At 35.0% G+C, this 25851-nt stretch overlaps 1 protein-coding gene across 5 annotated transcripts in view; it reads right to left on the bottom strand.

Moving 5' to 3' along the window:
* Nucleotides 1-305: 305 nt before the first annotated feature.
* Nucleotides 306-25851, bottom strand: part of LOC139983700 (uncharacterized) — a 91120-nt gene continuing 65574 nt past the window's right edge. For 2 of the 5 annotated variants that reach the window (XM_071997435.1, XM_071997434.1), the window contains exons 10-17: nt 20162-20367; nt 17676-17752; nt 16317-16372; nt 15169-15288; nt 14338-14546; nt 8175-8251; nt 6767-6837; nt 306-2268 (exon numbers count right to left, since the gene is read on the bottom strand). In XM_071997435.1, the coding sequence (XP_071853536.1) occupies nt 2251-2268; nt 6767-6837; nt 8175-8251; nt 14338-14546; nt 15169-15288; nt 16317-16372; nt 17676-17752; nt 20162-20367 (834 nt within the window). In that variant the 3' untranslated portion in view covers nt 306-2250. Of the gene's footprint in view, nt 2269-2375; nt 5322-6766; nt 6838-8174; nt 8252-14337; nt 14547-15168; nt 15289-16316; nt 16373-17670; nt 17753-20161; nt 20368-25851 lie in introns of those variants that run through there. The other 3 variants (XM_071997436.1, XM_071997437.1, XM_071997438.1) reach the window with 3 other exon arrangements.

Genomic DNA, 25851 nt, shown 5'->3' on the forward strand with positions numbered 1-25851 from the left:
TGCTGAGTGATATCCAAATAATCTAATAAGATTTTACCTCTCTTACTTCGTTTCTTGGAAGACGAGGTGCAGATTAATAATTTTTTTATTCTCTGCCAATGCTATATATATATGGCAGAATGCATTGGCATTTCTATAATATCTACTGTAAAAATGGGCTGTATTTTTACCAGGCTCACCAGCCCACCGGCTTACCGGGCATTTCCCACATGCCCGTGTGGCCAGTCCGCCACTGCCCTCTAACCTTCACCCTGTCCTCACGAAAATTAATTTGATAACAAAGAAAGAAAACAAAGTTAAGTAACTACAGTAATTTCTCTTTCTGACTTGTATTTTTGTTGCTTTAAATGTTTCATTCTTTAGTCTGCGAAAACAATTAGACAAAAGAAGGTTGTAGCTATAGTGACCAAAACATGAAGCAATAATATATAAAGAGTCAAAATGATAACGAATAATCGTAAAAGTTACGACAATTTTCGGAATTGGTATGTAAATGCTTTATAAAATACGATGAAATGTCTACTTTATTGAAGTATTAATAATTATACTATCAAGCGACTGATTTACAATTATATTCAGTTCTCATGGCTATATAGTAATATAACTCATGACCGGAGCAGCGTAAGTCTCATAATTGATGATGTTACGTAATGATCTTGTATTGTTACCAAGGACATTTTTGACACGCATACTTTAGTAAACTAAATTGAAATTGTGAGACATCACGTCACAATATTTTAGCTAATCACATCTACCTTCCATATAAGTCACATGTCAATAGACTTGTACATGTATTATGTTAAACAGCTCTAACACTTTCGATATTTCATCATTATCTGCAGATACAATTTAAGACGCCTCGGATGATTAGCTTATCATGAGATTTGGAAAATTTGGCATGAAGAAAGTTAAAAAACAATGGAAATATATTTATTTGTATATGTACCGTACAAAGTAAAGCTTTATCAACAGTTTGATAATTAAAAGAGTTTTAATTGGATAAGATCGTCAAGCCTTCATGTATTCTGTATAATCGAAAGTTTTTTATTGTCATCCAATCAGCAACATCCTCCTTTACCCCCTAAACCTCACACGTAACATTAATATACAAGTAGTCATATTAATTCAGCTTGTCATATATACACTACTGTATGATTTCTTTACTGGATATCACATGATTTATTCACCTTTTAACTCTACCTTCATACACCACATCAGCTTCTCTTTAATGGTATTGTGTTGTTGATAAAACTAGTCCATGGCCTTCAACCAATTAGAATTTTTTTTCTTTTTTAACACTCTAACTTGTAAGCACAAAAACAACTTGGAAACACAACTATTTCACACCTCCCTCACCCTTCTCCTCCAAAAACCCCATGAATAATATTAATGGGCAAGTAGTCATATTTAAGAAATAACCTAGTCTTTGCAAGGACACTTTCTTCAATTGTCATTAGTTGACACTGCAAGAACATCCTGCTACTATCACCCCCTCAAAATCTGTTAACATTGAATATAGTTGGCAAAATCTGTTAACATTGAATGTAGTTGGCATAACTTTGATAATTTCCTTATAAATAACACCCGTCCCCACAATGGCTATTCCTCCTGAATATGTCAATTAAAAAAACACGATCAAACATGAAAAACGAATATCGCTTAATTTTGTAGTAAGATTTCAATGACCAACATATAAAGCCATAACAAGACAGTTACTACATCAAAATCATAGGCACTACACATGGCTTATACTTCAGACTAAAAATATATACTGAGCCATCAAGTATCGCCATGCCATTTTAAATTATTGGAATCTTATTACAAAAGTGTAAATAAATATTTATAAAAATGGCAATAACCTAAAGTAGCTAGAATACCTTGTACATTAGTTAATATTACATGTAATGTTCTAGTCATGTCGGTTCATCATAATGAATCCTCAATGACGGTAAAAAATAACTTATTGTACCATTCCTATGGCCATGTAAGTCATTGTATTGTGTATCCTGGAGAGAGTATTTCTAGAAACAGATAATTAAAGCTGCAGCAATCACGGTAAGTTGAGGTACTTTCGACCTTCAGAATATTTACAATCATGACGTACACTGTTGCAAATTCCTTATTGATTTTTTGATGACGTCATCTCCATTAGACGCTCATGTGTCTTCTAGAGACCGAGAGTATTTTCAATGACAGGATAATCAGAACCGAGGTTTTAATCAAAACGTGTGTCTGCTGTGTATTCATCTTCTACAATGGTTCATACTTCTGTGGAAACAATAAATAACTATTCTATATGGTAAAAAAAAATGGCGGGGATGTCATTCCAACAAACCTGAGATAAGATTTTTAATTATAGAGGATGATGTTTCAAATCAGTTCACGCATATTAATCTATTGAAGAATTCGTTATAGGCCGATTAGTACCCTAAGCATTACAATAATATTACATTAACAGTTATATACAAATAATTGTGGGATCCAAGATGAATTAATATTGAAAGGAACAAAACTGTTGTTAATTTAACCTCTATGATAATTAATCTTCGTTTCTGAAATGATAAATAACATCTGTTTTCTACATTGACGGTTTTTAAAAGTATGGTATTTATTGCGTTAGTGTAATTACACGGAGGTTTTGCTTCTGAATGGGACCCCAACTATAGTTGGTGGCAATACCTATATAGTTAAGTGCTGGGTAGTTCATTTGTTAGATCACTGGCTTGTAATTCAGCGATCACTGGTTTGATACTGTTCTAGACTTAAGATTATTTGATCCTTGTATAACATTTACAAGTCAGTTTCCTATGATTTGATTTACTTGTATTAAGTATACATATATGAAATGTCATTTATCTCCCCCACCCCCCGAGGTAAAAGCTTCTAATATCGTTCTGACTATATGCCCTTTTATTTCTGCAGTTTATTTCTTTAGTAGAATTAACTATGTTAAATCACTACCTGTACATTTCCATATTCATGCTTACTAAATTAAATTCACTTTAACCGAGTGATTGGATCGTTAGAGTTTCTTTCTATATATTAACTAAACCGCATCATCCGTGCTTAGATTTGTTATCTTTGTCTTTTTACCTGTTTCGTTACGTGCTCAATTGTGTTTATTGTCTCCAATTTTATGGATGGTTGGTTTTGTCTATGTGTCACAGTAGATTGTATCGTTACAATCTAAAATAAGCTTAACATGTACGTTACTGCTACCATAGAGAACAATGTCATGATAATCATCATATTCTGTTATTGTTATTTACTTTGAACAAACCTATTTACTTTTATGTTTATTAATTACTAGATTGTATTTATTTACTACGTAGATCATACTAATCAAATGAACGCATATTTAGTGATACTTTAATCCACTGATTGTATATTAGTTGTGTTTCGTTACTACATTAACTTCTTTTATTTTTAATACTTACCCCACTGTTTATTTTTTTAATATATACATCCCTTTAATCCAATGATTGCATATCCAGTATTTCTTTACAACTCACCTCAATCCACATATTATGTTTACTTATACATTGGTTTACTACATCACTTAAATCCATCCATTATATGTTTAGTGTAGTAATTTGTTATAGACATCACTTTAATAAATCCGTTATTTGTTTACTGATATTTATCTACTACATTTCTTTAATCTGAAATGTCCTTGCAGTTTGTTCATTGACATTTATTGTACCCTACAGCTGTCTCCCTCTCACTCTAGTAAACTGAATTGAAATCTTGAGACGTAACGTAACTATATTGTATTTAATCAAATCTATCTTCAATATAAGTAACGTGTCAAGAGACGTGTACATGTATTATATTTAACAGCTCTAAAACTTCCGATATTTCATCTGCAGAATTTTAATTTGGAAAAGATCGTCAAGCCTTAATATGTTCTGTATAACCGAAACTATGTTATTGTCACCCAATAACCAGCATCAGTGATTTCGATGTCAGTAGTTTCAATAACTAATTTCTTCCCTCAAATAGATCATATGATATTATGAAACTTTCCTTAATAACAATAATAATATTGTGGGAAAAATGTTGTGTAAAATAACATAACATAACATATAACTTCCGACTGATAGTTTTCACGATTGAATACTTAACGTCTGTCATATCAAAGCCATTTACTTTGTTTGATATTAAACTTACAATTCCACCGGTACCCCTTCTTTACCCCAAACCCTACATGTGTAACATTGATAAGTAGTCATATTCATTAAGTCAGCTTGTCATATTTACAGTATTGTATGCTTTCTTTACTGGACATACATCACTTATTTACCTCTTAACTCTACCTTCATACATCCTATAAGCCTCTCTTTAATGGTATTGTGTTCTTGATAAAACTATTCCAATTCCTGCCATAATTTAGAACATTTTTCTTTCTTTAACATTCTAACTTGAAAACACAAACACAACTTGAAAACACAACTAGTTCACACCTCCCTTACCCTTACCCTCCCCCTCGAAACCCTCATGAATAGTGTTAATGGGCAAGTAGTCATATTTAAAAAAAAATAAGCTAGTCATAGCAAGGACACTCTCTTCAATTGTCCTTACTTGACATTGCAACTCACTCCTGCTACCATCACCCACCTAAAACCTGTTAACATTGAATGTACCATTCCCCACTCGGGCTATTCCTCCCGATTACGTAATTTCAAGAAACACGATCAAACATTAAAAATGATATCGCTGAGTTTTGTAGTAAGATTTGAATGATCAATATTTAATGTCATAACAAGACAATTACTACATGAACCTCATAAGACTATACACTTGGCTCATACTTCAGACTAAAAATATAAACCGTAGCCTTCAAGTAAAGCCAAGCAAATTAACAATATTGACATATTATTACATAAATGTACATAAGTAGTTATTCTATTTACAGTAACCGAAAGTAGCTATAATGCATTGTACATTATTTGATGTTCCAGCAGCTCTGTCGGTTAATCATACTGAATCCTCAATGACGGTAAGTAATCACGTTTTTTTAACATTCCTATGTAAGCCATGTTAGAACGTTCTGCTTATCACAGAGAGAGTATTTCTAGAGACAGATAACAAAAGCTGCAATTATCACGATAGTTTAACGTTCTTTCGACCTTCCAACTATTTACAATCATGACACCGATTGTTACAGCTTCCTTTTTGTTATGCTTTTATTGACGTCATCCACATGTGACTCTCATGTGTCTTTCCAGAGACCGAGGATATTTTCAGTGAGAGGAGAATCAGAACTGAGGTTGTCTTCAATAACCCGTGTGCCGTGAATTCATCTATCATGATCATTGCTCCTGTAGACAATGAAGAAGAAACAATAATTCAAATTATAGGCTTAACGATTTTATGATATAACATAGACGGGGATATCATTCCAACAAACATTTTTCTTTATCTTGATTAATAAGATTAATTCTTACTGAGGAACATGTTTCACATCAGCTCACGCATCTTAATACATTGCTTGGTGGTTATCACTATGATTTGTTTAAAGTTGTAGATTTTAATAAAATAGCGGAATCCAAAATGAGGTAAAAGTTGATAGGAACAGCTGATATTATTTAACTTCTATAAATATGAATCTTTGTTTCTTAAACGATAAATAACATATCTTTCCTGTATTGCTGTAAAACATCATTTGGTTTATTAAACATACAGGCAACTTAACTAGGGGAACACTGACTGGTAAATTATAGCAATGGAACAGAAAGAAGGAGTTTATAGCTAGGCCGAGATTTGCAAAAGTACCCTTTGAGTTATAAGCCGCTGGTTCGACCTGTTCTAGTGGTAAACTTGTTATTTCCAGATATTAATCCAGATATTAATGGTTGGAATCTATATTTACTACTTACTACATGTATTTACTATATTCATCCCTTTAATCTACTGATTCATATATATTGACATCCCTTTAATTCACTGAGTGTGTATTTAGTTGTGTTTAGTGACTACTTATACTTGCTTTATATTTCTACTTACTACAATGTATATATTCGTTTTCTATATTCATCCCTTTAATCTACTGATTCATGTATATTGAGTGGTACTTATTTACTACATCCCTACATCACTGAATTATAACAATACTTCAGGTATGTGTGTATGTTTTGTATGTCTTTTAGATCCTCCTGCAAGCAGGAACTCGCGAAGAAGCCTCATTGGCTTGCTTATCAAAGTTGCATGCTGACCGAAGTCAGTCTCTTACATTCATATTTAACGTCCATGATTATGAATTGTCAACAACTCTGTAACTGGACGACACACATTAATCTTGGAGCGGCTCGAACTGGGGACCTTATGATTGAAAGGCACCGGCGTTAACCACTGAGCTAACACTCATAACACGTACCAGCCATTCCCTGCAGGCTCAACATAGACAACTGACACTCCTCACTCCCCCCAACAAAAAAAGAAAGAACATAAAGACAAAAACATAATTATCCCCCGAGGATCTCTCTCAGGATACACGTGAGGTCGATCGGGAGTAAAACTCCTTTACTATTATTAAATCTGGAATGTCCGTACAGTGTGGTCATTGACTTTACTTATACCTTACTGCTGTCTCCATCTCATTGAGTACGTCCCTGCACGTTAGGATAAAAGTCTTCTCAAGAAACGTTTATTACCATTATAACACATTATGACTCGAACTTTTTTATTTTTATATTCCTTTTGTTAGTGACTTAAATCACTGATGTCTTCCCAAATACTACAGGTCTACTAAATACGTGGCACTTACCAGCCAACCACCAGATTCTTGATCCAGCAGATATGATTGATACAGCTTATTGGTGTCAGGAATCCAGACCACTGAGAGAATACAATAGTATATTTTGTATACGATGAATGAAACAATATTCAAGTATTATTGACTGGCTGACATTAATCAATCCAAATGGTAAACATATGTGAGCTTCTAATGGAACCTGGTGCATAAATCTAACATTTAAGAGTGACGTCATAGCCTTGAGACTAAGCCGGTCTTGATTTATACTCGTAAACAAGAAATGTCAACTGAAATTTGCTGTTACTATCTCCTTTACTACGAAAATACACTTATATATATATAATATGAATGCCTTCAAAAGATGCATTGAAAGTAGAGTATTTCCAAAGCATTGATTTAGTGAATCTTTCCGACTAATATCACTCCCTTTCATTTTAGTCTTCAAAACTGGGGTGTTTAATCATATATTTGAATTAATTTGTAATAATCGAAATAATTTTACCCTGGCTATTCAGCTCGTAAACTAAAGAACTTGATTAACCGCGATCGTGACTTTACGAAATATGGATGATTTTTTTTCTAAGAAATGGATTGCACATGTGTGCATCACACATCTGACCATGGTCGTTTTATGATCCCTATAAAACATACATAAGTAACTCTCAAATTCAACCATGGCAGTGTGAACAAAGCAGAATAGTTGCTATAACCCTTAGTTATATCTCATATACACTGATTAGAAACATATTTTGTAAAGAAAAATAACACAAATCGACTGTGTTTGTGATTTTATTATCCGCTTGGGAGAGGATGATAACTTGTAAGAGATCTAGTTGTTTCTTATATACGACTTTGGGAATTTGCAAATACTTCAGGTAAATAATAATGTTTTTGCAAAATTGTTTGTATTTCTTGTATTTTGCAAGCGTCCAAAACACATCAAGAGGAGATTAGTGATTTACAAAAAAAAAAATGGCTCAATCAAAAAGGAATATCACAAATATTCCAGAAGCAACCCACTTATCATAATCCATTTTCAAATCAATTACATAGTTATGTGATTTTTTAATTCTAAGAGCATCACCTATACACAAGACATGATGACACGTGTAAACAAGGTACTGTACCATGCATACTGAACCACAACTAGTATTCTTCGCTGGATTCGCAAAGTATTAATGATTATCCCTTTTTTGTCAATCTTACTTCATTTTACATTTACCTATGTAAGTAGCCTTACATGGTATTAGTGTTTAACTTTCCATATTTGATGAAATCACGTTGACCCTCTCCTTTGTCGTACAGGTAAATACGTCACACATTTATGTATGTTATCTACTAACAGTACAGATGCTTTCACTTCTAGAACTTTTAAAACGCCAATATAAAATGATTGATCAATATGTAAAATATACCACACCTGTAACATCTCGAGATTTCAATGCGGATAAAGATGGTCCAATAGGTATAGATGAAGGCAGCAGACAATCACTTAGACTGAAATCACAGAAAAGACAACAAATCATAAAATACAGTAACACAGTAACAAACTTCAGCTAATAGTCATGATTACAACCATCCCCCCTGCCCCCCCCCCCCAATGGATCAAGAAATATTCCTGTGTATTATTCAATACATAGATTAATTAATAACCTCTCAAGTTTGAGACCAATAATCATAAACAATATAGAAGTCTCTACATGTTAATTCTGCTACGTACATATGAAGGGAAGTGTCATTTCCTCTGAACAAGACCAAAGACAAAGCTTACAATATTTGTAAAAGTAATATCTGTTCAAATAATATGTATTGTTTACCAAGGTTGATTATTATACTTAGCCTCTATGTTCCTCGACAGTTTTCATTTTTGAAGTCACTGTACTAACATTATGAATATAACATGATATATTCATGAGGTTATTAACATGAAAGAAGCTTTTATCGAGATCAACGCTAACGATTTAACTAGCTATCATCGATCGGAAACTCAAACTTCAAACATGGATGTAATATTCGTGTATTGTAACCTGTTCTAGTACTGTGAACATATATACCCCTACACCCCAACCGGACCTTTAATTAATGGATGATGAATAAGTAATTCCGTCCGTCATCACGTGATCTGTCTGTTGCCTTACATATAATGAACCTATGCAGAAAAGTAATCTTCCTCTTGTACAAGGTTCTACGTCAGGAGACGGAAGGACACATAGAGGAACTGGGTGATGACCCGGAAGTGGGTCGGCGGGGGCGCTGTGCTAAATGCTACTAAATTTACCATGTTAGGTAGACGGTCAAATGTACGATTTGAGAGGAGACATGTTATAGAGGAATAATTAAATTTAAAATGTTCTCATGACAACATAACCTTTCTATAACATTATTAATAGACACGTTAATAATTAAACATGAAAATCAAGTTTGTAATTATCATTGATAAAGATAAGTATAATTCTCTCAAGTTAAACGAAATATTTTAATATTTTAATATATGGGTGTTATGTTTGCCCTCAGCATCACTCTATAATTCTACAGTTTTAAGTTTATTCATCTCAATGCAAATATCAGTCTGATTGTTAAGTCAAGTTGCATTAAATATGCAGGATTTTTTTATCAATTTTCTTTAGCAGGTTATAAGTGAAGTACTAAGTTTATGAATGATGATTAAATCATTTTGCTCAACTGTCTTAGTAGTTAAAATGCTACCTACAGTTTTTCAGAATGCAATTTTAATTACTCTCTCAAACACCAATCATATCCTACCCTGTTACGTAACATTGAAGTATGTAACTTGTAGCCTGTATCATCGTCTACATTAAACGCCTACAAATCATAATATCTACATTGAACTATTTAAAGCACAGAGCCCAGATATGTCTATACAACTCGGTATAATAAATGTGGACGGGCGAGCAACAAACATTACATAAAGGGTCTCTATAAAAGCAAACATATAGTTCAATAAGAAGTCGCAAGTTGGGGGGGGGGGGGTGAGGGGGTAGAACTTCCAGTAGGTTTGTTGCGATATAAAAGTTTCCATGTCTAAGTATAATAATGCTTGTATTTTTGTAAATGTTTTGTAAGCTATGCTGATTTGAGAATGCATTTTAGAATACAGATACGTATTCATGAGTAGAGTGCAGTTACTTCTTCAGACATATATTAAGATGTATATTATGGCAAAGCACGCCTATTTTTAATTCAACATATGGCGTAAATTAGGCCAAATATAAGTGAAAATAAGAGAAGTATTGACAAAAGGTTGTTTCTTTTTCTTTTGAAATTTCATTTCCCTAAAAAGTCTAGAGGCATTTACAAGAGATTAAAATCTGAAAAACAATTAACTCTCAATAAGAAAACTACATTTCAACAATATATGACTCCAAGAGGGTTGGTTGCCAACAAAATCAGTGGGTCATTGCGTAAATCGTGCACACAATTTCGGTTTCAAACGTAAAATTTATTGTGTTGTTCCTTGATGAACAGTTAAAATCAAAAGCCAAAGAAACTCCAAACATCGGAGTAATCATTTTGTATAAATTAATGACCTAAGATAGAGTCCTGTTGAGTGTTTAAATATATGTAGAAGAATCACATGAACAATTAAACAAGATGGGTTTCTCTGTTTAAATATTTAAATGAAAGAAAACTGAATTGTTAGTTCTTGGCTAACATTGTTGTAAAAAAGAGAGGTACAGGTTTACCGATTGTCAAGGTGACCTTCAGCGGTACATGTGTTTGATGTATTCAGGGTAACTAAGAGATATAACAGAATATGTACTTTGTACAGGTGTTCGCATTATAGCCCGGCAGCCCAGTGCACTTTGATCAAATGAACGAGGTACCAATATCTGAGTATTGGAACATTTGTGGAAAAAACCCAGTATATCCAAAAGTGGATGTCTGCCGTGGTCCCTCTGCTGCATGTGGCACATGGGGCCGGCTAAAGGGGGCCCAAAAATGCATCTGATCAAACGAACGAGGTACCACTTGAAACCAATGTCAACATAATGCATGAATGCCACATAGTACTGAATGGCCCATGCCAGACACATTTTCTGCTGCAAAGGGCCCGCCAGACGCCCCAAAAGGGCTCCTGGAAATGCATTTGATCAAACGAATTTGTACGTTGTTTTAGGGACTTAGATTATTTCTGGCTTCTGCAGAGGATCGAGTTATGCACTCTGCAGCTGCGCTGCGTAACTGCTTGTGCCTGCGCAAGGTCGTCGCAGCGTAGGGTTCTCGGGCTGACGAATCGCATCGTTAGCTGCGCTGCGTTGTCCTTACGCTGTGTCACCCTTGACGCAGTACCTATAGTTAAGCTGCGTTGTGCCTGCGCTGCGTTGTCCTTGACGTAGCGCCTATAGTTAGCTGCGGTGCTAGGGAGCCTACATATTAGGGCTAGTTAATGTACGCCACCCTTGTATTGTGTTTAGGTTTTATTGTATTATTTTCTATATATATTATTTGTTTATTACTTTACGGAAGATGTACGACAAGTACATTGTATATATAATTATACTTTCAAAGATCGTAATGCACTGTTAGTGTATTTTATTCAACGGTGTCCTCGAGTCTCTCTCTATACCACCCTTCCTTACTTGCCAACTGGGTACTTCACCACACTACAGAAGCGGAAAGCGTTACAGTACACGGTCATATATACAACACGGTGTATATATGGAAAATGGCGACATAGATAGTGTACGTCTGTGCAAGGAATATGGATGGGAGCAGGGAGAATTTGCAGAACAAAGTACATGTTGAGAAGGGGAGGGAGAGGGGAGGGGGAGAGAGGGGTAAGAGGGATGAGAGCGAGGGGCGAGGGCAGAGGTATGAGCAGGGTTGAAAAAAAACCCCGTTGAAGCAGCGTTGTGATAAAATACATGGGTAATATTCTAAACAACTAAGTTACAAGAATCGTTCATTTATCATCGGCCAAGGAGTTTAGACCCACCATAAGGTGAGCAGGTTAAGGTTAGAGGGGTGCGTATGGGTTGAGGAAACTGGTTCTGGTATGAGAGGTACGGATGTATAAAGGTGTGAGTGGGACAAAAAAAAACTGTGAGGGAGCAGTTACAGGGTGAAGGGGAATGCCGTGCTAAATAGGGTTGTTGTATAACGCAAAGGGGTGTGTGGGGTTGATGTTAACAGATTAAGATGAACAAGAGCCCAAGGGCACTGTGGTTCCTTGCTTGGGGTATATGTAATATTATCAAGCAAGATTGGGCTGAAAAAGTCCAAGTACTTGTGGTCCTACATGTTCCCATAAAGTAACCAACACTACAGCCAACACTTTTGTGATCACAAAATGTGATTGGATTTTTTTTATCAAAAGGCACTTTTGAGATCTAAATATGGCGTCGAAAGTGTAAGAAATATAAGACACCTACAAGCGTGTCAACAGATATGATAACAATGGTGACCTCAGATGACATGACCTTTAAGCTTCAAAATGTTCCACCACCCCATTCACAACTTGTCCCAAAATATCAACCATGTCACACCTTGGCATTGAGATTTAATTGCATTAAATGTCAAAAAATTAACTTTGAACTTGTATGTAACTTAAAACACAAAGGTCACCCTGAGGTCAACATGTTGACATTTTTGATTGGTGAGACGTGAATGTAGCATCAAACTATAAAAATTTCAAACATTTTTTCTTTGCCCATTTTCTCCCCCCATAATACTACTTTTTTAACATTAGCTGACCTTTGGTGACCTTGGATCACATGACCGTTAAGTTTGAAAATATTCCCCTATACCATTTGCAACTTGTCCAAAAAAAATCAACCTTGTCACACCTTGGCACTGGGAGTTATTGCATTAAATGTGTGAAAATTAACTTTGACCTCAAATAACTTTGCACACGAAGGTCAAATGGGGGTCAACCCATTGACATTTATGATCAGAAGGTACCTTTAACATCTGAAAATAGCATCGAAACTTTAAAAATCCCCAAAACACGAAAAGGTCACCAGAGGTCAAATTGAGGTCAAGGGTCACCCAGATGCGGGTCGGCAATTGGATTACATTGAAGCAACTCCCAACCCTAACGGACAATTTGTTCTCAAGTTGTCCCAAAAATACTAGTTTTTTATCATTAATTGACCTTTGGTGACCTTGGATCACATGACCGTTAAGTTTGAAAATGTTCCCCTAACCAGTTCACAACTTGTCCCAAAATATCAACCTTGTCGCACATTGGCACTGGGAGTTATTGCAGTTTTAATATTTTCGGTTTTTGGACCATAACTGACCTTTGGTGACCTTTGTGAGCACCAAAAACAATAGGGCACACCTTCTCCATATGGCGGATCTATAGTCCAATTTTGGCCTCAATCCATCATTCCCTTATTGAGATAGAGCGTACCCAAGCAAGTGTCACAGACGCACACACACACACACACACATACACACACACACACACGCCAACCTGACTGCATAGGTTCCTTTTGCTAAAGCAAGGAACCAAAAAGGGCTTCATAACAAAGGTAATCTATTTTTAAGATGTCTTTTTATGTTGCTATGATTTGTTTGGTGAATTTGAGATGAAATAGGGCCCTAATTTTTAATATGCATTGACAACTATTATTTCTTTCTTCAAATAGAAAAAAAAAAAACATTTGTTTTTGCCAAACCATCTAAAGATAATAAGTTAAACAAGTAAGCAATTTTTATTTCGTTCATGGATTTGTAATATTCTATCTTTGTTTTTGCCAGTTTTGAAGAAGTTTTAAAACCGGGCAGTCAAGTGTATTTGATCTTTGCTGGTTTATTTTTAGTCTCTTATTTTCTTTCTTGGTTTAATTTATTAATTTATTTCGTTTAACCTAATACATAAGGTGTCTCCACCTCTCACTATCTCTCATTTTATCTGATTTATCTTTTCAAACATTGATGATCAATTATTTGTCTAAATTAAAAACAAATGTTATTTCCTTTGTCTACAAACAATTCTATATAACGAATTAAATAAATGCCTTATAACATTCAATAAATCATTTTGTCAATAATATCTTTTATCCACAACAGTAATTGAATTTCAATCTCTTGTATTTATTCATAATTTTTATCTCAATAACTTTACTTTAATTAATGTATTTTATTCTTGAATTTCTAAAACAAAAGCCAGTGGGCTTATTGTAAAAATTAGTATTTAGAGATTTTCATGTTTGACCCAGTGACCTCATTATTATTCATGAGATGAGCACCAAAATCACTAGGGTTCTTCTACTCTGTATGGCACATATATGTACCAAGCATGACTTCAATCCAACATGCCATTGTTGAGTTATTGTGTTTACGAGCCAAGGGCGTCACATACATACACACACACACACACGCAATCACCATCGCATAGATTTATTGAGCCTTCGGGCAAGGAATTTAAAAAGCAGTATACTGATTTTCATATCGTAATTAGTAGCATTGTATTTTGTTAAGTTTAATTCATTTAACTAAATATTTTAAAAACTCACTCACCAGTTATTACTGTATTCATCATTACTATCTATAGTTGTATTACACAATGTTATATTTAATAGACATATATCTACATATTTATTAATTATACTTACTACAGTTTCTTGAATCTTTGAGAGTGTTGTACATAGTTTAATATTCCATTAACTTCATGTTCATTCATTTCACTTCCATTATCTGTCTGTATGAACAACTCCTCAATTGATGTTAGGATTGGTAGAGAGAGACCAGAGGAGAGGATAATGTTCCCATCTTCATCAATCTCACTAAAGGACAAGACTAGATTCACACAGTGTATGGGAATCTGAAGAAAGGAAAATAATTAATATAATTAATATCATCATGTTTGTTTACAGGATTGATATATGTTTCTAGATTATTAGAGAAACAGAAGCTAAATAGGCTTTAGGAAGGATTTATATTAAGAAAACAAATATTATGGATTGAAATTAGATATTAAAAATGGAAGGATAGTTACATGAATTACCATAGTCAACATCTATGGAGGTGCATGAATAGTGAAGTTGTTAGTTATTTTTCTGATTAATGCTGATATTATCAAATTTAATAAATAAGTTTTGTCATTAACTTTAATGGGCCTATATCCCAACGTTTCAAGTTTTGAATCTCAAATTACGTGTCTGGTATTATTTTGTGTTACATTGCTGTTGTGTCTGCTACGCTTTTAAATAATCATTGACACAAACTAGTGTTTAGTTGCAAAGTAAATGTCTCAGTTAACAAGTTACTGAAATATTGTAACAACTCTTTGTTGTTTATTTTTCTAGACTCAATAGGCTCAGTAGTTTATTAGTGTATTAATATTAATTGTTTGTATGTATGGTCATATTGTAAGTTTGAATTCATAAAATAAATAAACTTGTATTGATGTATTTATTCAATATATGCCTTTATGTTTTACTTACGTCATGATTGGATGCATCCACCAGGATCTCTATGACTGACCTCTGTACAGACTCACTGATGTCTCTCTTGATGGACAAATCACCTGAACACATCTCTGCAATAGTCCGGATGTCATCAGGCTATTGAAAGAATAAACAGTAATTATTAAGTGGAATAATATTAATGCAAACTTGAGACGTTAAGGAGACAATGATATTTTGTGTTAATAGAGAAGATTAATAGATTAATTAATTCAGCAGACATTTAAACAAACCTCAACATTTCGCTGCTTAAAGTTGATTGCTTGCAAATATTATGAACCTTTTCTGTAATATAAACACACCAATCTGATACCATGTTTAAAATGGAAAAAATGCAGCGACGTTGCCCGAGGGGAGGGGGGAGGGGAAATGGGAGCGCTCTCTCCCCCCTTTTAGTACCCCGTAAATAAAATGTATATAAAAGCAGGAAATATCATTAAATCCCTCTTTGCTGCTAGAAGGAAGCTAAGCGACCCTTCTCAATCTACGTAGTGCAATACTCTTATTATTGTTTATTCCTGTAATGAGAGAGGCATTTTGGGCAAACATTTTTCTTTGTACATCATGGCGCTCCGTTAAGTGAAAGAATGCTCCCTTTGTTAGAAATGCCGGTTTTAAAATTCTGCGTCCCTCCCCCTCCCCTTCTTTCAAAGGTCTAGCTATGTCCCAGGTATAATGTCAGCTACTGGAGCATTCAGATTGAATCAAACGTAAATTTAAAAACGAATTTAAGCTAGAAATTACAGAAAACAGTTTGAAGCACATGTGCCATAAGGTCATTGCATATTTCAATAATTATGTGATATATGTATAAAAGTAAAAATGGTTTATCTGGTAAGAAATAAATCACCTTCACACAACCATATCTACTATAGAGTATCGAGCAAGATCTCGGGAATGAGAAATATGGAATAGTTTTGTCCTTCCTGTGAGAATCACATTTTCTGCCTGCGGAATATTCCATACCGGGAGACAATATACATCGAGAACCCCTATAGGATGATGGCTTTACTTAGATAATTGGCCGCACCTTCTCCCCACCCACCCTAATTCCACTTTACAGTACATATTACTATTAAATGCACAGAATACAAATATTAAATATAAAAGTAACAAATATTACCAACCTTGCTCCATTTACCAGATTTGAAATCAAGATAACAGGCTTCACCTGATGATATAACTGTACAAGAATATATGAATACAACTAAATTAATAAAAAAGATAATTATACATAGAACATATGTGATGTGTAATTTAAAAATTGCTTATTATACAACACTTAATTTTATTCCGGCCATTTGATTGGTCAATTGCTCGTCGATTGCATGCAAAATCGGCTCTATTGCACGCTATGAAATAGAACCATGCGTTATACTCTTTTGATAGCACTTTTTTCAATGGTAAGAGCAGAGAAACCTGTCTGTTCAAAACAATCTGTTGCATCAGTGCATTTTACATCCAATTATATCCAAATTTGAAGGTGTTGTATAAAACAAATAATGAATGGTTTCCATTCGTGCAATAGTGCAAATATTTCAAATATGTGCACTATTGCACTCATAACCATTCATTATTTGTATAGTATTCCATATTTCATTTCCATAAGCTGCATTTGCTAACAGTTATATACAATGGAAATGTACGGTACTATCTCGTCAACAAAATTAAACCAATGATGTGTGTGATAAATAACTCACACTGAATTACATCAACTGATGACAAAGAACGTGGGCAGGGGGGGGGAGGGTGGTGAATCCTTTCAATAAAGTGTTCTCAGTGTTCCCTAGGCTAATACCTCTAGCGCACAGTCCTTATTTTTATTCAAATAATTATTTTTTTTTTAGTATCTAAGGAGAGTAATTTACTATTATTAGTGTTTATGAGTTAACACAAACACAAACATTTAGTTAACTGACCGTCGATGGATTTACTTCTTTGAATTCAGTTTCAGGTTTGTGTTTCAAAGGCGAGAGAATGTTTAAGAAAACTGACCCTTCCACTTTCATGGAGATCTTAGGGCTGTTGCCTTCTATTGCCGATTACCGGTAGAAACAAAAAGCAAATGTATTTTTCTTCTAGTAGACATTAAGAACAAAAACACAGGGTGAGTCGATTAACAATTGTCTGTCAAAGTCGGTATTATCTCTGTAACATAAGCCCCATATTACGGGTTTTAATAGGACTGCTCTCAATAGACTGTACAATAACTGATGTTTGTTGTCATTGGGACCTTGATTTTAGCCAATCGAGTCTTTAAGGACTGGTATGTTTTGACAAACTTGTGACTAAAGTTGTAATATTCTAGGTCTGTTTATAACAGCTTAGATCACGAATCGTAAGATACCTCTGCATAAAGGTAGCAAAATAAAATTATAATTTTGCCCTTCTTACCCAACCTTTGCAACTTCATGCGCAATAAAGTGAAAAGCTTTGTTCCAAAATGAATGATCTAAATGATTAATAAGGCTAATATAATACCTGACCTTTAACATTCCTTGAACTTGCTTCTTCTGGAATGATATCTGGCTTGATCGAAGACGGCAGTTTACAGTTACCAAGCCTTCAAAGGGATATACAAGAATTAAGTTACAGTAATAAATTGGCCATTCTGTGGAAAATGAAACTGGCATGAAAAAACTAAAGTGTTCTTCAGGAGCAAATGTTTTATAATTTGTTTTATAGGGATACCTCAAGTTTTCTGTTTCATATTTTTTCATTGAAATGACGACCATAACATACTAATTTGCATAAATTTGCATTATTGTAAGTTTTAGCCAAAATTTGTAGTTTTAACTGTAAATTTGTTTTTTTCTACATGAGTATCTAGAAATAATATTTCAGTTATCAACTATCACATGGAGGCAGCTATACATGAGTTAATTTATTTCATTCCTAAAGCAGAGATTCCTGATCTTCAATTCTTCGTTAATAGTGGGTGCTAATTAGCATAATTTTGATGTCACACACGTGACAAAAATAACGCAAACGTTTTCATAAAAAGTAACTGATGTGCCTTATGATGTCCACACTTGATATGCAACCGTTCTAGGTAAAGAGTGTTAGTTCTGCAAAATATCCAGTCAAATAATTATTCCTACGATTAATTATAGCCTGTAATTAGTCATCACACACGTGACCGATCGTCACGTGTGTGACATTTATGGTCACGTGTGTGACAATGAAGCCTCAAGTTGAGCATTCAACAAAACTAAATGGACTAAATATGGACTAAATATAGCAGACTTGTTTGTTATGTGTGTGTGTGTGGCCTGACAACAGTGTAATATGCAAATGAAAAAGCTCCATCCAATGAAATTGCAGCAGCACTGTGGACTTGGACTGTTGTTATGTCATGTGTGTATGGCATGACTAGTGTTATATGTAAATGAGGGAAGCTTCATCCAATGAAATTGCAGCATCCATGAACATGCAGAATGTCACACACGTGACCCAACAATGTCACACACGTGACCAAAAAAATCATGGCAGTAAAACTGATTTAAGGTAATTCCTATGGAATATCAACATCAGTGCTGTTCTGTGGTCATTACTAGAGTCAACATTTGCACTGCAAAATTGCATACTATGGAATGAAAATTCAGAATGTCACACACGTGACCGGCTTTTTTTAGCTTATGTAGTAGTATTAGTATGCTAATTTTAGAAGTGAAATATTTAGGTGAATTGTCTTATTAGAATGGAAACACATTAAGGTAGTAATATGAGAATTTAGGTTTATCCAGCCCTGTTACAAACTGAGGAATTTGCCAATTTTTTTTGTGCAAAAGAGCCAGTTTCATTTCACGTCACACACGTGACCGACCTTTATATTTCCTCTGCCAGCACATGAATGTTCTGATTTTGGCTAAGGTATATGGTTTTGTAAAAGAGTCCCCTAGTGCATACTTAAGTACTTCAATCAACCCAACTTTCTTTACCTAAAAGTAGTTACTTAGTGGTAAAGTGCAGATCTCCCAATTTTTCGTCACACACGTGACCGAGAATGGCCCAAATACATTTAACATGTTATGAAATCAAAGAATATCTTGTGCCATCACGGCAACGGTGAGCTGGATATGAATGGATTGATTTTCTTCCTTTCTGTTGTGAAGCGAGGTGTTTAGAAGGTGTGGATGCATCGGCCCACTTTTGGTGACGATTAATAAAAACAAACATGTGATAGTACTCAAAAAGTTAAAATATCTTGCATAAACTTACAAAATATTATAATACCAACATTCCAACTTTATGCATCATTCCAAGAATATTAAAATAATCCCACAGTGCTGTGAAGTACAGATTCATAGGCGACCCTGACTATTTTACTTTTACAAAACACAGGTATCTAGACCAAGTACCGAATAACTATCACTGAAACCATTGACGCTCATCTAAAATGAATTTAACTAAAACAACGCATCCCTTTACCCTCTCATCCATCAACAAGAAAGTCGTCCAAAAATAATGTCCTATTTTGTGTTTTTGATATTTAACACATTTTAGCATAACTATATGATACAGCACATAATGTTTTGTTTGTTTGAATTTGCTCATTTTATCTTTGTTTGTTTGTGGTTTCCCTTTGACTTTGGTTTTAACTTCTAAGGTCAAGCCTTATTAAACTTAATAAAATGAAAATTCTCCATCCCAGACAGATACACCATACCCTCACACATGAAAAAAACAACTTACAACTTGATGTTAACTGCAAAGTAACTATTGTAAAGTGCTGAGTAGCAAATTCAAATTTTAAGGTATTTCCCAATTTAAAATTCCTTTAAAGTAGCGTAACACTACAAACTGCACCTTGTTTTAAATATGATTTCGATAAACTCAACTGGTGTAGAATATGAATGCACGAGACCCTGCAACAAGTCTTATAAAAAATATGTACTTCTAGCGTTAACCCTCTGACTCCCCCCCCCCTCCCCAACCCCACGAAAGGCATGTAAGGTGATTTACCACTTACCATAGTGCCTTGAATTTTAGTGACTTTATGCCATAGTTTATTAATCCGATCACGTCTTCCTCGCTAAGTTCTTCAGTTCCTCCTACATTGACGTGTATCTTCTGTACTGATGATAGGCTTGATAAACAAAGACCGGACTCAAGTCTGATATCTTCACCGTCAAATCCACTGAAGGACCATTGTAGGTAAAGATGAAGTATAGGAATCTGAAGAATAGGAAAGAAAGATCACAGTTAACTTGTGTTTCCTTAATATTAGACACATGTACAGTAAGCATATAGCAAGGATTTAACATGTATCAAACAAATGACCAAATAATCAACGAACGACTATACATGTTAATAAACAAGAAATATATACATAAATGATTTGCATTACATAAATTATCTAAGTTTTCACATAATGAACTTCACAATTAACTGATAACTTTAAAAAACAAAATTGACAGTTATGTTTTCGTATGCACGTTTCATTCCATTTAATGCAGAAACATATGAACGCCTAACACTGTATCCACGCTAGATATGAACTGTATTTGACCAAACAAAAATGTTATAATGTTTTTTTTATCAATTTACGGAATAATATGAAGAACATTTTATGGTTTAAATCATATCATTTTTATCCAGATTAAATGATTAAGACCCTGCTCAAATGTTGTTCGTTCCGCAGTTATTATAGTTGATCCAGGTGGTACATGTATGTATTATTACAGACAAACCAGCCGAGACCAGACAACGTTCCTGCCGTGAATAGCCCGCTACAATCGACTTCTCTTCACGATAGCTGCAGTTTATCATTTAAAATCTAGTTGAAATGCTGTATCTGATAGTAACGACGTTAACTATTACCTTTACTTTGTAACCAATTTTGCAACATTCACAATATCACATTGTATGCATCAAATATGTTGAGTGATTACATGTTTTTATTCATTAAAATGAAAACCCCCCCAAAAATGATGATAACAAATATATTTTTACAATCGTTTTAAGGTTGGCTCGGAAATAAATAATTTAGCCATCTCCCCCTCGTTATTCTTTCAGTGAATAATTTATTTCCCCTTTTTGCCTATTACTACATTTATGTATTACATTCGCCAATCAATCCGATGTTGGACACTTTCTGCCGTCAGTTGCCCGCGACAATGGACTTCCGTTCCCGGGAGACACAGATGCAGTTCCATACATACCATAATGTATATTCTACATTGAACACTAGCTAGTGAGATGTGGCTATAATGGCCTAATTACTTGTAATTAAAAATATACTATTCACAAGATTATTAGCTTAGTCTAGTACTTCGAAAAAATAGTCAGTCAGAGAGATACTGTTTAGAAATCCCCTCCCATCAGATTGGCTTATTGATAGACTTTAAGCGACCAAATCAGAAATTATGATTAGAATAATTAGCCAACTATGAGTAACCAAAAGAATGTTTAAGCAAAGAGTGACGATTTCAGCAAATTGTAAAACTACTTTGAAATCATTTTAAATAACGCTTAGAATGATTGTAAGTTGGCCTATTTTAAATATTTATCTCATATTTCCCTTACTTGGTACTTTGTTGGTGCTACTTTATCTGTTATCAATCAGCCAGCACCCATTCACGCTTTCCAGCCTTACAGTGATCTAATATACATCATCGTTACTTTACTGTAATATGTCACAGTATTTAGTAGAGCGAGTAACATCAATAAAGGCTTCTCGGATTAAATCAAAATCATAACGACATTTTAAATTCAGTTAGGCCTACTGTATCATTCTGAAACAAAAACTCTACTCATTTAACCGTGGATGTATTTGAAGGAAGTTGGCCTAGCCTATGCCTGATTGACGTCCATACGGTAGAGTTAGGAATCGAAGCTATATTACAACCCCTAGTGATAAAACAGAAACAATGTTACCGTTGCTGATAATCTCCCTTTCAAAATGACTTATAATGCACTCGTATGCGTAAGGTAAGGCTTACAGCGTTCTCGTTAATTTCACCTACTTTCAGCTATTTTAATAACATCAGCAAACCACAAACGATATTCTCGCCTAAAAGACGTAAATCCAGTTGTATGTCGCAGGGAATGAATGACACACTAAACGTACACACTGAATGTTACAATAGTAATACAATGTGTACGTACGTAGATCACTGTATACGGCAGGATTGCATGTGCTTTAGAAACAGATGTTTATTCGTTGGAATGTAAAGATTAAAGGAAGCGTCCTGGAATTGTTATTTATTGTTTCTTTAATTGTATATTTGGTGTATGCATAGAAATTGCACTAGTAAGAATACTGACACAGTGTATCGCCGTGTGTATTTAAGCAGTAAAGCCTTGAACAAATTTCATGGCTCTTTGCGTTGTACGGCAAAATGCCTAATCATGTGTACGTCTTTGAAATTGAATTTGATTTAACCCATTTTTTCAAAAGACGAGGTGTATTTTTCTCAACAGAGACATGTTATGGCGACCAGAGTGGTACGTAAGTACTTCTGACCATAGGCGTAGGAGCCCAATGGTGGAGGGGGGGGGGGGGGTTATGCCGACTTGACCGAAAAATATAGGGTGGAGGGAGGGCTATAACGACTTAACCGAAATATATAACCAAACTTTTTCGCGCGCTCTCTGTGCTTCCAACATGTTAATGTGCATACCATATAGGTATACATCGGTTATTACATCGCATGCCAATTACAAACAATTATTTGCCGTGTTATTACGCCACCTTATTGGTTATCATTTTTGGGAGGTCGTTACAATGGTAATGATAATATAATTGTGAGGATGTAGTAGACAGAAATAACAACGGATTTTGTGTTTCACCAATGGTCTGGTGGCACCATGTATTTAAACATGAAATTAGATATAATTGGTAAAATCAAGAGGGCAGTGGGTAAGACTCAAGAGAAACCCCCTGACACACTGCAAAGAGAAGAAGTAAGGAAAAGTGAAAAACAGGAAAAATTACTATACGGTATATACGCACTCTAGAGGTAAAATATTAACGTCACCTAAGACCAAGGCCTAAAAGGTGTACATGCACGGACATCGTTATGACATCTTTGACTTAACTAGCAGTGGTATTAATCCAACGTAAAACAATACATAGTAGAAGTAGCTGCGACTATTAAGTCCCTGACACGTCTGTCAATAACAACAACTTAATACTAAACAAAAGGGTATTGTCCATATACGGCTTAACTACCAAACATATATACTGCTTTCAGTTATAACATTTTAGTAAAACAATACTAGCTCGGATAGTGCATGGCGAAATTAATACAAACCATTGAATTTGGTAAAGGGAAGGAAAATATCTTAACTATTGTGCATACTATCACTTTAAGGCTGTAACTGTACTATCCCTTTAAGTGGGTAGTCATGACCTTAAATATGATAAGAGAAAATATCTCTAAAGTCTTAATGGTTAAAAGTAAAATAAAGAGAAAGAATACTGATAATATAGAAAAAGCACTTAAAAATATAGATGCACATGGTGAGGCTATGCTGTTATGTTACGTTAGGTAACTACATGTTATGAACCTCATTCTGTATACATATAAAATACTATAAATTTAACGTTACATGGGCGGCGCCATCTTGGCTGAAACAGAGGGCACTCTCCCAGAACATAATCTCAACCTCGTGTATGTGAGCCTCTTACGTAACTGGCTCCTAGAATTATCTCTATAATCTCTATAATACATTCCTTTAAAATATGAATGTGAAATCAACCCTTAAGTAAAACCTGTAGATTATTTATTAAGATACATCTTCAATAAAACAAGTTTAATATAAGTATATGTAACCCACAGTATGTCTACTCAACATAACGTTAGAATAGGGCTTCCCTATCCCGGCATAATCTGTACAGTAGGATAGCGTACCCTAGCCAAGCCTTACCGATACGAAAACGGTCGATAATATTAAGTAAAATATACGATCACTGAATCACTCCAGTGCTACAAGAACTTAACAGGTTAAAGAAAGATATATTTACCTCCAAGTGTCAACAATGTGATTGTCCAAGTGCATCACATGCTCATTTATTACTTAGAACTCAAACTTTCGATAAACTATTCGTGCTTGTTGATTCGTCTTGAAATATATAGTGTGCACGCTAACTGAACTATTCCCAGCTGGCTATATTGCGTAACACACAAGGACCCTTTGTTCGAGCCGGAAATAACTCATGGCTACTTGCCATGGAACGCACAGATTCCCTCACACTCCCCTGCTATAACTAAGTTTGTCCCCAAACTATTACTAAACAACCTTAAGAGTGAATACAAACATTCAGTGAAAATCATACATAACATGAAATACAACTGTTAAAACTTTCCTTAAAGTATTGTAGTAGAGGTACCAGAAAACAACTACTAATGACTTAGGACACACTTCTCTGGAAGAGGCACTTCAGAAAGTAACAGCAATCACTGAAAAAGAGAAAAGGTTAATAAAAACAGCAACAACTGAGAGTATTCTAAAATATTTTCAGCTCAAGTAAAGTTGACTGGCTATTTACAATATCAACGCTGGTAGCTAAAGATTGGAAGGCAGAAATCCTCTGGAATTTTCTACTGAATTTTTACTAGTAATAACTTTTACTAGTAACAACTTTGAACTGAAACTAAAACTTTTCAGAACTGATTTTGGAGAATTAATAGATAAGGGAACTTATAGAAACACATATTTTAGAATGTGTTAGGAGTAGAAGACTATTTTAGGTAAGGGATGCAACTGCGTCCAAAATTTGTTTTGACCTATCATGGATAGACTGCAGTCGCCTGTCTAGACTCTCAGTCGGGTCTGTCTCTAAGAAGTTAGTTTGGACACTTCGTGGCTCATGGTATAGGTTTCTGTGTCTTCCTCTACCAGATCTCATGCTTCGTCTCGTGGTTGGTCATTATAGTCACTGTCACTGGTGCTACTGTCTGAGTTGGTGGAAGGACGGTGTGGTGGAGAGCAGTCATCATCAGTCGGGGAAACCTCAGGCTCCTGGTAAACGATGGGACACGGCTTTATCTCTCGTCGATGAACAGTTTTCTCTTCACCAGTATTGTCGACAAGCTGTATGGTGTAGTTAGCTTTACCCCCAGGTCTTCCAATAATCTTGTATATGACAGGGCTCCATTGGTCTTGAATTTTGTGCCGTCCTTGAGGATGAGACCGGAGGTACACTCTGGTTTGCAATGCCAAAGGTTTTTCCTGTGCATCCCTGTCATATCTAACCTTTCTCTTGGCAGCTTCACTGGTCATACGCTCCCCTGCTTTCTGGTATGCCATCCTCATGTTTTCAGCGTGATTTAGTAACCTTTCATTAGTTGGACTGTCATCATCAGAGTTGTCAGAGTTGGCATTGAGCAGGAAGTCCACTGGAAGTTTTGGTTCTCTGCCAAACATAATGTAGAAAGGCGAGAATCCTGTCGACGGGTGTTCCGCAGCATTGTATGCATACAGCACTTCTGGTAGATGTTCGGACCATCTCCGTTTGTGGTTTGCATGTAGAGTTCTCAACAGGTCATGGAGAGTACGATTGAACCTCTCCACCTGCCCATTTCCTTCAGGGTGATAAGGAGTACTTCTTGTTTTCTTTACTTGGTACATGGAACATAGGGAACGAATTAGTGATGATTCGAAGTTTCTGCCTTGATCAGAGTGTACACGCTGGGGAACTTCAAACTTGGTGAA

The sequence above is a fragment of the Apostichopus japonicus genome, chromosome 16 (genome assembly GCF_037975245.1).
Source record: "Apostichopus japonicus isolate 1M-3 chromosome 16, ASM3797524v1, whole genome shotgun sequence".
NCBI classification, from domain to species: Eukaryota; Metazoa; Echinodermata; class Holothuroidea; order Aspidochirotida; family Stichopodidae; genus Apostichopus; species Apostichopus japonicus.